Source organism: Leptodactylus fuscus, chromosome 1 (genome assembly GCF_031893055.1).
Source record: "Leptodactylus fuscus isolate aLepFus1 chromosome 1, aLepFus1.hap2, whole genome shotgun sequence".
NCBI lineage: Eukaryota > Metazoa > Chordata > Amphibia > Anura > Leptodactylidae > Leptodactylus > Leptodactylus fuscus.
In genome coordinates this window covers 220,483,753-220,500,449 of record NC_134265.1, presented here as the reverse complement: position 1 = coordinate 220,500,449, position 16,697 = coordinate 220,483,753, and the positions used below count along the sequence as shown (strand labels likewise).

The 16,697-nt window shown below is 40.8% G+C and overlaps 1 protein-coding gene across 1 annotated transcript; it reads right to left on the bottom strand.

Annotated features, from left to right (window-relative positions):
- Positions 1-35: 35 nt before the first annotated feature.
- Positions 36-14,765, bottom strand: SMU1 (SMU1 DNA replication regulator and spliceosomal factor). Its single transcript, XM_075282650.1, has 12 exons — positions 14,614-14,765; positions 12,505-12,715; positions 10,609-10,761; positions 8,314-8,424; positions 6,826-6,954; positions 6,157-6,276; positions 5,785-5,901; positions 5,568-5,695; positions 3,721-3,847; positions 1,795-1,962; positions 914-1,066; positions 36-170 (listed from the first exon to the last, which is right to left on the bottom strand). Exons 1-12 carry the CDS (start codon positions 14,637-14,639, stop codon positions 72-74), a joined length of 1,542 nt encoding a protein of 513 aa, XP_075138751.1. The 5' UTR covers positions 14,640-14,765; the 3' UTR covers positions 36-71.
- Between the last annotated feature and the right edge of the window lie 1,932 nt (positions 14,766-16,697).

Genomic DNA, 16,697 nt, shown 5'->3' with positions numbered 1-16,697 from the left:
AACACCCCCCCCCCCCCCCCCCCAACTATTCATCCAAACAGTCTCTTTCCACCACATCACATTTTCTTCTATTATGGTTTCCAAAGTTTTAGAAGTCCGTCTTCACTGTAAGTACCAATCAAATTCTGGTGAGGGTGATGGGCAATTCCAATAACATCTTTCTCATGCACCTAGACAAATAAAATAAAGATCATGAAATTTTGATGCATCCATGGAAAAGTTTAAATAAAAACTGAATAACGCTGAGTCCACACCAGTGTTCGGGTCTTCCTGCAGAAGACAGGAACCTGTGATACCGAGTCTGGCCGTGAGCGCTGGTGAGTGTTTTTTGCGCTCCGCGGTGAAACCAGTTTTTTAAACCGGACACAGTCCTGCATGTCCGACTCTGTGTCCGGTTAAAAAAAAAAAAAAAAAAACGGTTCCACTGCAGAGCGCACAAAATGCTCACTGGCACTCACGGACGGACACTTTTCAAACCCATTCAAATGAATGGGTTTGAAAAATGCCTGCAAGTTTCCGTTTCCTGTCCAGTTTCAGGCAGGAAAGGGAAACCTGCAAAACGGAGGCCGGGATGCAGATGTGAAAAAGCCCTAACTTTGCTCGTGACATACACCCTAGCTCGGTAGTCATGTTCATTATCTTGTCCAGTTTTGAGCAGTACAATATTCATGTTGCCAGGGCTTGCTGGCTTATGGGTAGGATTACCAAAGTAAAGAACTATATTCCTATTTTCCTCATCCCTTCTCAAAGTCAATGCCATTTACGGTTGCCTGCTGTACACAAAGCACTACCGCTTTCTTACAATATGTATGGCTGTGCTGTGTTTACAAAGATGTCTGACATGTACACATAAATATAAAGTATTGCTTTGTGAGTGTTTACACAGTAAAAGCATGACCATAAAAGAACTTACAGTTAGAGTTCTCTCCAGTTTGCCGGTGACTGTGCTGAAGCAGTACAGCACAAAATCCTCTCCGACACAGTAGATCCACTCTCCTCTGGGCGATAATGTACAGCACACAAAGTCACCACCTTCTCTCTTACCAGAGCTGAAGCTTCTTACAATCTAAACGGCATTAAAAATGCAAGTCAGCGCTTAGCTACACGAGAGTCACATCATCACATATACTGTAACAACTTGGCAGGAAGATGGCTTTGTTCACACAAGGTATGTAGAATTGTAAAATTGCACCAGTTTTGGATGGAATTGGAAGAGATACCAACTCTGATCCCAGCTTCAAAATGGAAATGACTTAGGATTGTAAATTAAAGTATACAATTATTAAATATATTTATTGGAGGCATAATTGGTTGCATATTTACTTTCATAGGGATTAAATCATTTGTTTCCCGAATTATAGGAGCTTTAATGCTTCTGTCTGACTATGACTTTCAGCCATTTATGAACAAGTTGTAGTCAAGCTGTAAAAAATACATGGGCCGGAGTCACCTGTTTGGCCCACTGACTCCACACCTTCTCATACGTCACCTTAGTCTACATGCGCATAAATGTGTACACGTGCCAGCTCCATGGTAAAAAGCAATTGACGACACATAGATGATAACTGTGTGTGTCTCCATTGACCCATACATTTTCTCCGGTGAGCTCGGGCTGCAAAATGGACAGGTAAAGGACCTGTTCTGAGTTTTGCCCCAGGCTCACAATCCCATACATAGAACCATGATAATGGTAGTGGACTAGTCATAAAAACCACAGCTAGGACACTGACAATGATACCAAGTCCCCAATACCAATAGGCAAACCAACCATGTTCCAGCTCTTTAGACCCTTACCTGTCCCTGCATGTTCATAATAACAACAGTATTTGATCGGTTACACACAACAAAGTGTTCTGGATTCTTCGGCAACAGGATAACACTGTTTACTGTGATGTCCGTTCCAGCAGTGCTGCCGAGGGATTTAAAAGTGTTGGCGCATTCTGTGGTCTTTACATTCCAAACCTTCAACAAAATACACAAACAATGTATAAGGTACAGAAAATGTCATGCCATTCATATGACAATATAAATCGGGAAGAATTCATTCATCTTTTTTTTTTTGGGGGTAAAAACGGTCAGAAATTGGTGATTTGCAACTATTAATTTCACTTGCAACTAAATTAGATGAAAGTGGAGTTTTTTACCACTGGCCTCAGAACTTTTCAGAAAGTGGCCTAGACACAAGGCCTCCCCTGGAGGATTCGCCTACTCCTGATGAAACACAGGAGACAAAGAAAGTCGTACAACATGCCAGTCTCTAATCCCCTGCCCCTCCAATTTACTTATTTATGAATTAGGGCTGAAATGCTGCTGCACAAAATGAGACGGGTAAAAATGTGTCACATATTCTCATCAGAACATCATGTGTCAAAATGCTGATTTTCATTTTTAATCTTCTATACGTCTATAAACACAGTATATGTAATGAAATTAATAAATGGGAACTGCTTTATACACGCTGATTCTGAACGTGTTTTAACGTTCAGAATCAGGCAGCGTATTAGTAGTGTGAATGCACCCTTATATGGTTTTATTTACATTTTAACCCATTATAACAAAAATCCAAAACTGTGCCAATTTTTTTTTTTTTTTTGTTTCTAAAAGTCGCCATATTCTGAAACCCGTAGCTTTTTTATACTACCATGTATGGGGATGCATAGGGCATCTTTTTTCAGGGCCAGGAGTACTTTTTAGCTATATAATTTTGGGGAATGTCTATTGCTTTGATCACTTTTTATTCAAATTTTTATCAGAGTCAAAACAGTGAAAAAACGGCGATTTGGCACTTTTGATTTTTTTCCTCGCTACAGCATTTACTGTATGGGAAAAATATATATATATATATATATATATATATATATATATATATATATATATATATATTTTTTTTTAAATGTAGATTGTAAGCCCACCTAGAGCTCACAATGTACATTTTTCCCTATCAGTATGTCTTTTTTTGGAATATGGGATGGAAATCCATGCAAACACGGGGAGAACATACAAACTCCTTGCAGATGGCTTCTTGCCCATGGCGGGATTTGAACACCAGGACTCCAGCGCTGCAAGGCTGCAGTGCTAACCACTGAGCCACCGTGTGGCCCCAAATATTTTTATAGATTTGTAGACCAGGCATTTTAGGACCCAGGGATACCTGATATGTATGTGTTTCACAGTATTTAAGTGTGTTCTATGTGTTTTTATGCATTTATTAGACCCCTTAGAGTCTTGAACCCTAGGGGGTCTGATCACTTATGCAATGCATTACAAAATACTGGCATTTCTATTGCAGGCTCGATCAGCTTTGACTGAGGCACCAGAAGGGTACCGATCGTGGACATTAGCTATGGCGACTGACTGGCTCACAAGCGGCTGCCATCTTTAAACACCTGACATCCTCCATTCTAGTACGGCGCTGTCGGGAAAGTCAGCAGGAAAACATTTTTGTAAATATAAAGTAATTAAAAATTTAACGAAGTTTTAAAGATTTATCTAATCATCTTAGTGGTTGTCTTGATGAAACTTGAGGGTTTAGATACAATACACAAACAGATACTGTATAATACTAACAATGACCGACTGGCACAGTGGGGTAGAGGGCCCTGCCCGCAAGGGCTTACAATCTATGAGGGAAGAGGGATAGAGACAGAAGGTGAAGGGAGAAGCTGTTCAGGTGGTGGTGGGACAGTAGTGTTATTGGGGGTTGTAGGTTCATTACTATACCTTAACAGTGCCATCAGAAGAAGCACTAATAATGTAGTGACCATCCTGTGTAAAAGTAGCCTCATTCACAAAGGAGGAATGTCCTCTGAATTCCTTCAAGGTTTTACCAGATTTCAATCCATGGATTCTGAAGTTTCAAAATAGATTAACATTAAAGTAACGCAAGAAAACAAATGTTAAGAAACACAAGCAGACAGACCCATGCCCTCCACAATGACGCTACTAGAGTAAATAGTCTGCCAACCTGTAGAGCTTCCATATCATCTCTTCACCATAAAGCATATAATATAGTATTGATAAAAAGAAACATCAATCTTCACACACATATATAGGCATAGTGGGCACTGTGCCCATTAAGTCAGCCATGGGAGTACAGCCCATCTACTAAGGGAAACTCTATTCCCGACCATTTCACCCCTTCAACATTATAAACTCAGTTGAGAGTGGTGTTGTAAAAAGGAAAGATTGGTTACAAGCAAGCTTCTGTTTGGAGATTTCTATGCGAAGGCTGATAGGAGTCCTTGGGCTTGAGCAAAGTTCATTACAGTTAACTCCAAGTAGAAGAACACATTCAGGGACACTAAGTTTAAATGACTATAACTCTGGAGTCGCGGGGGCTAGAGCCACGATTTAAAAGAAGGCAAAGACGGTGTCTGACGGTTAGGCCACATAATGTTCTTTAGAGTTATCCAGAAGTCATGTGTAGAATTACGCTAATCCTTCTATGAAAGACGGTGATGTTAAGGGGATATTCTGATGGCTGGTTGCCAGAAATTTGACTTAACCCCTTTTGAGACTTACCAGACTCCTCTGCCCTATCAGAGGTCTCCATAGCTATGTCTCTTTGTTCTGTTTCATAGTTTGTTAACTAAATCTATCATCATCTGTAAACTTAATTCTGAATAAACGTTTATCTGCTTTATCCATCTGAGAGACAGTTTATCTCTTGGCTTTGTGTAAAAGTGGGAATACAGGGAGAGATTAAATATTACTTGTTAAAGGCTAAAATGATAGCTCTCTAAAGGGTTAAAATACACAGAGGACATCACAGTTGTCTCAGTAAGATTTATTTTCAGACAAATTCAAAATCTGCAATAAAAAAGTGACAATTTTGGGAGGATTTATTTTTTAATGAGATTGTTAGGGGGTTAAGTCATAATTTATTATTTAATAGAGCTGCTGAATTACCATTATAAAGGGTTGTCCAGGACCTGAACATTTTTAATATTGATGACCTATCCACAGAATAGGCCACCACTACTAGATCACTTCGGGTTTCAGATGTTGGACACCCAACAATTGGCTGGAACTAAGTATACGTCAAGTCAATGGGAGTGGTACTGCAGTTCCTGGAGTCACTGTTACATAGTATGGAGCTCTGCACAGCATGTGGATAGGGCATTAGTATATATATATATATATATATATATATATATATATATATATATATATATATATATACACACACACACATATATATATATATATATATATATATATATATATATATATATATATATATATAAAATCTTCAGGTCATGGACCACCCCTTTAACTCTTTCCTTGCTGCCCATGTATTTATACATCTGGATAGAGTGGCACTTTAGTAGAAAATGTATGTAGTATGTCCTTGCTAGTAATGCCGAATACTCAGAATCTGCTAGAGCTATGAAGAAGATCTTGGATTCATTTTAAAGATGAGAATCATCATGATGGCAGCTATAAACCTGGAGCGATCGTCTATTTAAACAGACTATGTAAACGGACATCCATCAGTTAGTAAGTTTTATAACATTCACTTTCGAAATGTGTTGCTGTGGTATAAAAGCTGGAAAACAATAACTCACCTGATAGTCTGGTCAAAGGAAGCACTGAGGATCTGACTGCTATCTTTTGAGAAACTAAGGCATGTGACACCTTTACTGTGAGCACGTTCAAACCTCCTCAAACACTGTCCGCTCTGAATTTTCCACACCTGAGAATTGAAAAGAATAGTTTCATCTCCTTATACTGTGTAGGCACAAGGTAATGTAGGGAAAACAAATTTCATTGGCATCAACATACCTTAATTTTACCATCTTGTGCTCCAGTTGCTAACATTTCGGTATCCCTACTAAAGCACATGCACAACACTGCATCATCCATCATCATGAAGTTATCCTGCGCTTGGTACTTTAAGTCCTAAAACAACAACATATAAGAATATTAGGGCGACAACAGCTTTTACCTTTCTGAAAGTCACTATGGGTAAAGGTTATTCCCTCATCTACCACTGAAATGACTGGTCATTAATCTTATCTATTTAGATGCACAGAGCTACACTACTAGTAAAAAAATTATATTTCATATGGCGAATACTACATTTAAGTGGCTGCCAAGACATTCATTTATTTCACAAATAGAAATCAAAAATACTGTTATATACATGTTACTTACTTTTCTTATTTTTCCTGTTGTGAAATTCCACACCTCAATAAATCCATCCACTGACCCAGTCACCAAGTACTGGCCATCTGGCGAAAAGCGGGCACATTCCACGTGTGATTTCTGACCAAACTGTTCAAAGAAAAATACAACAAAATATAGTGTGTTCTCTAAGAAATATACCTAGAATACTTTCCTACTAAACATCATTTTATGGGTATATCCACACAGAGGAATTTGGTGCTGAATGTGAGGCCGATTCGGTCTCAATATCGGCTCCAAATTCTGCCTGAAACCAGCCTCCTTTGATTCAATGGAAGGCAGACACTGATTCAGCTAGTAGAAAAAAATCAGAGTCACATTCGATCTTCAGGTAGATTCCACCTGATCACTCCCAATGAAGTGAATAGGAGAATGCTGAATTTGACACAGTATTTGGTCAAGCAGAAAAATTCAGCTTCATGTTCCTGAATTTTTCAGCTAGAAAAAATTCCACCATTTGAACATTCCTTAACGGTACTGAATCTCTTTCACATATGGGTTTTACAAGCATCTGCATTGAATTTATCTCCCTTGAAGTGAATTGGTGTACAAAATGTCATGACATGTGAAATGCAACAAATAAAACAAAAACTCCACAAACTCGATGTGGAGAATCTGAAGATCCGTTTATCGCTTTACCTTTATGTGTCTACTTAGTTGTGTGGGAAACTTTTCTTCTTCCACATCTTTCACAGCAGCTTTACCACGAAATAAATCAATGGTCATTCCAGGAGGCAACAGTCCCTGATGCTGCTGCCATTTCAAAGCCTTAAAAAGAGTAATCATTTTTTAAACAAAACTTTTTCGGCCATTTATGTGCCTGCAGTACTAGATACATCATTCATAGCATATAATATGAATAACCAGTGTGTACAAAATGGTTACTTTAGACCAGTAGTTCCCAACATGTGACCAAGGCTAAGAACCACTGGTGTAATATTATATGTTGCACTGCTTGTGGGACGACCCCCTTGTCCAGGTGCTATATTTACTTTAGAAGAGCAATGAGCGCTTGCAGCAGTACTGATGGAGATGCTCGTTGAAGTTTTTGGAGTCCCGGGAGCAAGTGATGAGATGCATTCATTCTGCTCCAGGCGCCAAGTACTGTTGTCAAAGCAGGCTCCAGAACAGAGAGGAGGTGAGGATCAAACTGGTGAGTAATGAATACAGCTCTGTACTCGCTCTAGGGGTGCCACTAACTGTAATGAGCACCTCCTTCAGTGCCAATGGAAGTGCTCATTGCACTTCTAAAGTAAGCACAACCCCTACTGCCATGAGCACCATGCAGGGTGGCATGTAATGAAAAAAGGAAAAAAAGAGAGTCAGCTCACCTCTCCTGAGCAAAGGTCCAACTCTTGGTGGAAGTTGAACAAAAAGTCAAAACAAAACACCGACAAGCACATAGAAATAGAAAAAATATATTTTTTTTTTCAATCCTGTGTGTTGGTGTGCTTTTGTTCTTGCATGTAATATAGTCATCACTGGATGTGGGGGCCATTATGTTTCACAGGTGGGTAACTGTTGGAACCATGACATTCATAAGAGACTACTACTTTAGAGCTACTCAGTTGGGACTTTTTCTCACTATGGGGTACTTTGCTTGAATGCCTCAAATGTTTTCTTGGTGTAAAACATGCCACCATTGGAGTAGACACTGAGGACATAAAAGGCCCTTATTTATACTGAAGAGTAAAATTACTTACAGATATATTTTAGATAAGTGTATAGTTCTAAGTTTGTGGGAACAGTTTTGGGAAGGTCTTTACTGTTCCAGCTGGACTGTGACACTGCACAAAGGAAGACTAAAAGACATGGTGTGCAAAGGGGAGGAACTCCTAAAACACTTTTCAAATGAACCGTCATGCCGATTGCAAACCAGACATTCCAATCAAACATCACCGCCTAACCCCACAAATGCGCTTTTATTAAATTGACAGACAAACTCCCAGAGAGAAACTGCAATATAGAAAGCCATAAAAAAAAAAAAAAAAAAGTCACAGTTGCAAAAGGAGGTCCAACTTTATAATAAGTGCTTATAGTTTGGGAATGGGAGGTCCAGCAAGCTGAAATTTGGCGTGTGTGAAGGTCAGGTGTCTACATTATTTTGTTTAGTAAATATTTCTTTACCTGCCCCAGCAAAGCCATGAGACGAGAAGGAGGTACCACACTCACTTCACCAGCAAGAGCTTGGGCTATTGCCGCCCTTCTTTTCTCTTTACTGCTGCCATCTGGATAAGCCTGGAAGAATCAGAAATCAGTCAAGTGAAAGAAGCTAAAGACATTAGGACAGATTGATGAGGAATGGCATCTTAGGAAGTCATCATTTTTTGTGAAAAAGTCTGCAGCATTTCATTCTTTGTTTGCAAGAAAACTGGAATACAAGGCATGATAAATTTGCCCCATTGTTCAAATAGAGTCAATAGAGTTCTCCTCAAGTGGAGCTGAGGGGGATCATCGACGCCAACAACACACTCATTATATGGCATCCCAGCGAGCTGCTGAAACGATCACAGACACGGTGCGAAGAACAAGTTCAGCGGCAGGCCAGCTTGAGAGCTGCTGAAACACCGAAGCATGCAAATCATCGATGTCAATAACAAGCTCATTATATGGCGTCCAAATGAGCTGCTGAGATGCCGGAACAATCACAGGCACGGTGTGAGAAATAAGTTCAGCAGCAGGACATCTTAAGAGCTGCAGAAACGCAGGAGCAAGCAAACCATAGACGGCAGCAATTTGCTGAATATAGGCGGATCATCGACGCCAACAACACGCAGACGAAGTCACAGGCAGAGGCTAGTAAACCATATACAAAAGCTAGTGATGTGCCGTTTGTGAGCTTCCTATATCACCTGAATGACAGAAGTCATCTCCTGTCTGACAGCAGAGTTAACCAGCCCCTGAATGGATTTCCCCTCCTCCATTTAACATAAATTTATGGTGTGATCCAGTGTACAATTCACAGATGTCCCCTGTGCAACCAATCAGGTGTGACTGAATCTAAGCCATACTACCAGTTTAATTGTTTAGTAGCACTGATACCACTTACTTTTTGTAGTCCCAGTGGAAGGGTTCTTCAGCCTGTATACTAAACGTAATAGAAAACTACGGCACACACTTACTGTGAATGCTGGAATCACGTGGTTTATTGAAGAACACATAAGTGAACAAAAAGTATCTATCTACATCCAGAACTCAGTAATAGAGAAAATCCATGTAACAAATCTGCGATCTGTGGAAGAATAACATGCCATAGGGAAAGACAGCCACTAGGTGTGTAGGCTGTCAGATAGTATTATGAGATAGGTAGGACAGTTTTAAATAATACTCACAGGACTTGCTGACATAAGTAATATGGGGTCCTACGACAAACTTGTTTTCAAAAACTCTGGCATCATCAACATTAACTTTTATACCAAACTCACAAATAGCAATATCCTTCTACATTTCTCCAGCAGTCACCCAAACAAAAAAATCCTTACCTTTGCCAATTAAATCGGACTGCAAATTTCCTACATGTGCATTGAATGTTTCCGATACTGCACAGACGCCATAGTACTTTTGTCAGCAAGTCCAGTATGTGTAATTTAAGATGCCATCTTTTCAATATCATTATACTATTCAGTAGCCCACATTTCCATAGCAATCTTTACAAGTTGGTCCTTCTTTCTCATGCACAGCATAGGTACAATCTGCTATTATTTCTTGGACCTCCTGACCTTTCTTTCAATGTGTTTTCCATAGCCCTGATCCACCATTGCTAGACTGTCACTATGTAATTAAGGACCTAGTGGCTGTTTGTCTTTCCTCCCCCCCCCCCTAATTTTCACCCATTCTGTTTTGCCCTTCCTTCCTACATTTTGGTTGATTTTCCCTTATTTTCTTCTTCTTCACTGTATTACTTCCACATTTTAACTCTTCTCTGTAGGACTTGAAAAATGGTTTGTGATGAGCCTTTTATGTCTCTGTGATATTTTGGCACGCTATATGTTTTATTTATGGCATATTATTCGTCCACAGATCACATTTAATCTTTAATCAATTGCACTTTTGTAATTAATCAATCAAAACATTGTGTTATAATTGATCTGTTACATGGATTTTCTCTATAATTGTGTTTTGAATGGGTTTATATATGCAGTTTGTTCACTTACATGTTCTTCAACAAAGATTATGTGATTCCAGCATTCACAAAAAGTGTGTGATGTGTTTTCTACTACATTACAATACCATAAATTGGCTACAAAGTGACTTTTTTTTTGCTCAGTTTTCTGTCGCATGTAACATTGCTCCCATAGATATCAAGTGTGTCACAAAAAAAACAAAACGTTAACAGATTAATGCGAGGAATGTGGCAGCACTTTGCATGAAAAACGTGCAACAAGGTGCTGATTTTACAACATATGAGATTCTATAACATACCTCACGGGGGTCAAAATACGATCTAGCCAGGAGGTTTTCCAGATGTATGTATCTTTCTGGCTGGGTCTGTTTTAACATGATCATTGGGTCAGTCTGTCTCAGAAGAGATCTGGCAGCTCCAAGCTCACGGAGTTCAATCAATTCCAAAACAACCTAGAGAGAATAATAATAAAATGGCAAAAAACATTACACAACTTCATATACAGCATAGAAAAATCTCGAATGTGACACTGCCTTAAAACAAACCTGCCAGGACATTCTGTGTATACACAGCTATGAGCGCCGCCTTGTAGCGGCTCCCCTCTGACTCTGGCGATCACGTGACCCAGATCAGCTCTATCGTAATGTGCAGGAGGCTAAATGTACCAACCAGAGACTACAGGGGAATCATCGTTCTCTCTGCCCCCCCCCCAAAAAAAAAAAAAAAAAAGTGACCAGATGTCTCCAAAGGTCTGTTATGACCATAAGGGGACACAGTGAAAAGAAAAAACATTTTTAATAATTAAAAAAAAATAACTAAATAATATGCAAATAAAGCACCCTTTTTTTTTGCAGGTTCTTGCCCCACGTCCGACAATGCCATACAAAATAAAAATTACCATAATGGAGAGTAAAAACTATTTAAAAAAGTTTTTAGTAGCACTCTGTGTTATAACAAAAAAAAAAAAAAAAAAAGAAGAGTGAAAAACAGACACGACTTCCCTCCTCTTTTGTTTATATTATATTTTTTTTTTTATAAAACACATGCAAAAATAAAGAAAACATAAAAATAAAGTCCTATATGTCACCGAACACAGACGCAGAAATTAGTTGAATAATCCAAATAATAAAATTGTTAAACCCTCAAAACCGCACATACAAAAAACCCGAAAATGAGAGAAGCGGTTTATGCAAAAAAAAAAAAAAAAACCCAACCCACTATAGGTTTTAGGAAACAGAACCATGTGTTCTAGGGAAAAAGCCGTGCCAAAAATTGTTTTAAAAACCCCTTCAAAATTCCATTCCGAAATGAGTCAAAATCCTGAAGCAGGTTGTCTGCCTGCTTCAAACCTCTTAGATAAAGTCAGTTATGATAGGGTCCAATAAAAAAATAAATTAAATAAAAAAAAAAAAAAATGGACACCAATCACAATGGACACTAACTGATAATGGTTAATGTGTATCAGGGTATAATAACACTCCTTAGGGATAGTGTGCACCTTCACAGGTGAATGGAGACTTACAAGCCATTTTCGCCCCACTGGGGGATTATGGTAAAAATATGCAAATCAGTTTTCCAGGATGTAATTAAGAAAAACAGTGCCTCTGTTCACTGCCTGTTAGGACAGCCCCCCCTAACATCATGCATGACTTTTTTTCAATAAGCCTAATAACATGATGCAGGGATTATTGCCAAACTAGTATTTCTATTCCAAAAGGAACAGAATCCCAGCTGTGGACAGCGCTGTTTCGATCTATTGGATCTCATCATCACAGTTTGGCTGGGTGAGAAACTATAAACCAGGATCAAGGGATAATAACTCTCCTTAGGGAGTGTGCAACTGATCCATCAAACTATCCCTTATCGTAGACGCTGAACATTTAAAAAGAGGGCTATTTTTTCTTAAAATATGAAATATTGCAACTTAATGGTATTTTACTTCTGAGATTGTCCATTGATCTAGGGCTTTATTATCATCCCCAGATATGGAGATGGAAGGGAATTTTGCCTATGAGGAGGAAAATTGGCTTTTGTCTTCCCTCCACTTCAAAATAACAGGCTAAACTCTATTCACATAAGTCTTGCTCCAGACTTACTAGCTAGATGTTAAAAATAACTAGGTTTTCAAATGTATCAATTGCAAAAATAATCTGAGGTGACAATTTCATCATGTATAAACAAAAAACTTACTTTACCTGTTCATATAGATCAATAAGTGTCTTGTCTGGCAGTTTTAGTGACTGGATAGCCTGCAACACTGTATCCCAATGGCCACTGTTAATGTCCGCCACAAAGCTCTCTATACTGTCCACTGTATTTAAAGACACAGTAGTCTCCTCCTGTAACGTTGCCAATGTGCGGTGTAAGCTGTTTTCTTTCAAATATTGCATGATGAGACGGATGACACTGTGAAAAATAAAAAGTTTGTTAACTTGTTGCAAGATGTGGAATAAGCACAACTAATACGGATACAGTGTGACTGGCACAGCATTAGGGGACACACTAGATGTTAAAGTGTAACGCCCCTTTTTTTTCCTGTTGTTGTATCAGGGTATCTGTCCTGTTCAATATAACTCCAAAAAACAGGCAGCACACCAAAGAGTATGTGGTGAAAAAAGTGAAAAAGGTTTATTGCCTCATGCTGTGAAATTTCTGCCTAAAGAGCCTGTTTCAAGCCAAAGCTAGATGAAGTGTATTGAAAAGCAGGGAGATTATACTGAAATATGAGGCATTAGTCCTTTCTGGAAGTTAGTGTGAATAATTTATTTTTCACTTATCCTCATACGTCTTGGTCCCTCTGAACAAACAGACTATAACGCTCAGACTATCAGTGGATAAGACAGGGCATCACAGCAGTGGCCACTGACTGGCTAAACAGCCATTTCCCGAGTGTTATGGCAGGGTTCACACTACAGTTGGATATATGTTATGATAATGTCTATTAGAAAAAGAACAAAATGGACACCTATCGTAACAGACATCAACTGACACTAATTAATGTTAAAGGGGTATTCCCATGAACATAATCATATCTACCGAATATTTGTGGATAATTTAAACATTTTTGTAAATATAAGTAGTTAAAAGTTCTGCAGTTTTAGAGGTTTTCCCAAACCATCTTAGTGCTGACAGTCTGTTGTCTTCATTGGTTGCCAATGGATACGACCACGAACGCAGAAACTTTCTATGGTCAGGGGCTTGTCAGGAACTCAGCCATGATTTTCTTAATGTAGCAGGGCCCGTCAGACAGGGACACTACATGTATCAGAAGATATCATGGCCACAATAGGGAAGTCATGGCTGATTTTCTGACCTTAGAAAGTTCCTAAATTTATGGTCGTATCCACTGGCAACTGATCAAGATAACAAGACTGTGACCACAAGATATTTAGAGAAAATCTTCAAAACTCTAAAATTTATATTTGCAATAATGTTTAAGGGCTAGTTCACACAGAGTTTTTTGCAGGCGGATTTTGACGCGGTCGGCTTTGCCCTAGGCCTAGAAGTTTGAAGCCAACCCCCAGAAGAAGACAGGTCAAGACCCTGTTACTGAAGATGATGGAGGCGGCGCAGGAGAGTTCTCTGGCAGCATTGGGGATGCCCCCATTGCTGTTTGAGTGCTGGGGACACCCCCAGTGCTGCGAGAGAATGCATTTGCATACCTGCAAAAACCAGGATTTCAAGTGAATGGGGGCGCGGAGAAGATATTTAAAGGTAGAAGAAGAATAGGCTTTCTTAAGGCTATGCCAACGTGTTAGGGACAAAAAAAGGCGTTTGAATGATAGGATCCCTTTAATGTAAAAAAAAAATAATAATTTAGGATTTTTTTTTTAGTCAGCACATGTGACGGATTGCGTGTATAATGGAAGGGAAAATTCCACACTACGTGCCCTATATATTTGATGCTAAAATGGCAGCTGTAAACCAAAGTCCTTCAATGACTTCTCCACAGGGTCATCAGCCAGCTATTGGGAATGCCATATCTGCCTGCCGCTACTGAGGTGATAGCAGACTGACGGTATCACATGATAGAGGTGACAACCTCTATGTAGACAATTATTGGGGCTTTATAGGTTGTCACGTGGGACTAACCTACTTGCCGATTACGTTCTAAGCAGACTCATCAGTTGTCAGAACCAGACAACCCCCTAGATAGCTGTGTATGCTGAGCGGGTCCTGCTCCTGACACATCACTGATGCTGAGCCTCAATGGCGGTAACCACTTATGACCGCGCACGACACATCCTACCAGCAGGAACTCTGCGGCAGTTCAGACGGCACCACTGCTTCAGTATCATACTTACTCGGACGATTCGATCTCGATAGACATCTTGGAAGCTTCTCTGACGCAAAACACAAATCTAACAGTCCTCCCAACAGCAACGTTGTCCCGGCCTCACAACAATGTCGTCACCACAGAGCGACGTCCGCTGAGTTATACGTCACTTCCGGCTCCTTCCTGTAGTTACATAAAGACAATGCTGGCTGGTAAAATAAATGGTAAATGTCCAGTACGCAGTGGTTCAGTAGGTGGCGCTAGCTCCTGTCACTGTTAGTATCAGGCATCATATGCTGTATCCACGTCAAAGCAGGCAGGAAAGGGGAAGGGTTACATGTAGCCGGGGTGGTGCAATGTAAGTGAAAATTCACAAGTAAAAATAACGTGTATCCTGGCCCCACCTGAAGTATGGTGTGAAAGTTTATTTGCTCCCGTACATATTACAGCATGGAATTATTTTACCTCATACAAGCAACTTAAGTTCTTCCTGGACACAGGGCCGGTTTTATACAAAGTGGGGCCCTGACCAAAACTAAAAGCGGTACGCACATATCCTGACATACCAACACCATCATATTCAGTCATTTCAGAAGTCAGGGCTGCGCTTCCAGCGGCATTCATATAGTCTGAAAAGATCAGGAATACAAAAAATAAAATAGTAAAGATATATATAAATTTGTGAAACTGCTATGTATGTACTGCTATACCATACCTCCCAACTTTTGAAGAACTGAAAGAGGGACAAAATGTGCGGCGCGCGTAGCGCACTGCAACAAATTTAGCCCCGCCCACTTTTGTGTTGACTCTGCCCATTCTCATTAATTTTTCATGTGCCCGCACACAGTATAATCCTCCTACAGTCACCTGTAAATTATATGCCCCCCTCTATCTCTCCCCCAGTTTCATATACACCCTTCATCTGCCCCCAGTTTCATGTCCCCCCTCCATCTCTGCCCTCAGTTTCATGTCCCTCCATCTCTGTCCCCAGATTCATGTCCCCCATCTCTGCCCCCAGATTCATGTGCCCCATCTCTGCCCTCAGATTCATGTCCTCTCCATCTCTGCCCCTAGATTCATGTCTCCACATCTCTACCCCCAGATTCATGTCCCCCAATCTCTGCCCTCAGATTCATGTCCCCCCATCTCTACCCCCAGATTCATGTCCCCCAAACTCTGCCCTCAGATTCATGTCCCCCCATCTCTGCCCCCAGATTCATGTTCCCTCCATCTCTGCCCCCAGATTCATGTCCCCACATCTCTGCCCCCAGATTCATGTCCCCCCATCTCTGCCCCCAGATTCATGTCCCCCCATCTCTGCCCCCAGATTCATGTTCCCTCCATCTCTGCCCCCAGATTCATGTCCCCTCCATCTCTGTCCCCAGATTCATGTCCTCTCCATCTCTGCCCCCAGATTCATGTCCCCTCCATCTCTGCCCCCAGATTCATGTCCCCTCCATCTCTGCCCCCAGATTCATGTCCCCCATCTCTGCCCCCAGATTCATGTCCTCCCATCTCTGCCCCCAGATTCATGTCCCCACATCTCTGCCCCCAGATTCATGTCCCCTCCATCTCTGCCCCCAGATTCATGTCTCCACATTTCTGCCCCCAGATTCATGTCCTCTCCATCTCTGCCCCCAGATTCATGTCCCCCCAGATTCATGTCCCTCCATCTCTGCCCCCACATTCATATCCCTCCATCTCTGCCCCCAGATTCATGTCCTCCCATCTCTGCCCCCAGATTCATGTCCTCCCATCTCTGCCCCCAGATTCATGTCCCCCATCTCTGCCCCCAGATTCAGGTCCCCTCCATCTCTGCCCCCAGATTCATGTCTCCACATCTCTGCCCCCAGATTCATGTCCCCTCCATCTCTGCCCCCAGATTCATGTCCCCACATCTCTGCCCCCAGTGTCATGCCATCCTCTCCTTCATCTGCCCCCAGTTTCACGTTCCACCTCCACATTACATTTACCTTCTCCTTCGTTCCCCCGCTGCTCTCTGCGCGCCTCTCTCTCACTGGTGCACAGTTGTAGATGCGATGTGACGTCATCACATCGCGTCTACAAGCCAGTAGGCGGCGTTCAGCGGTGAAGCAAGGAGCTGAATCTGAC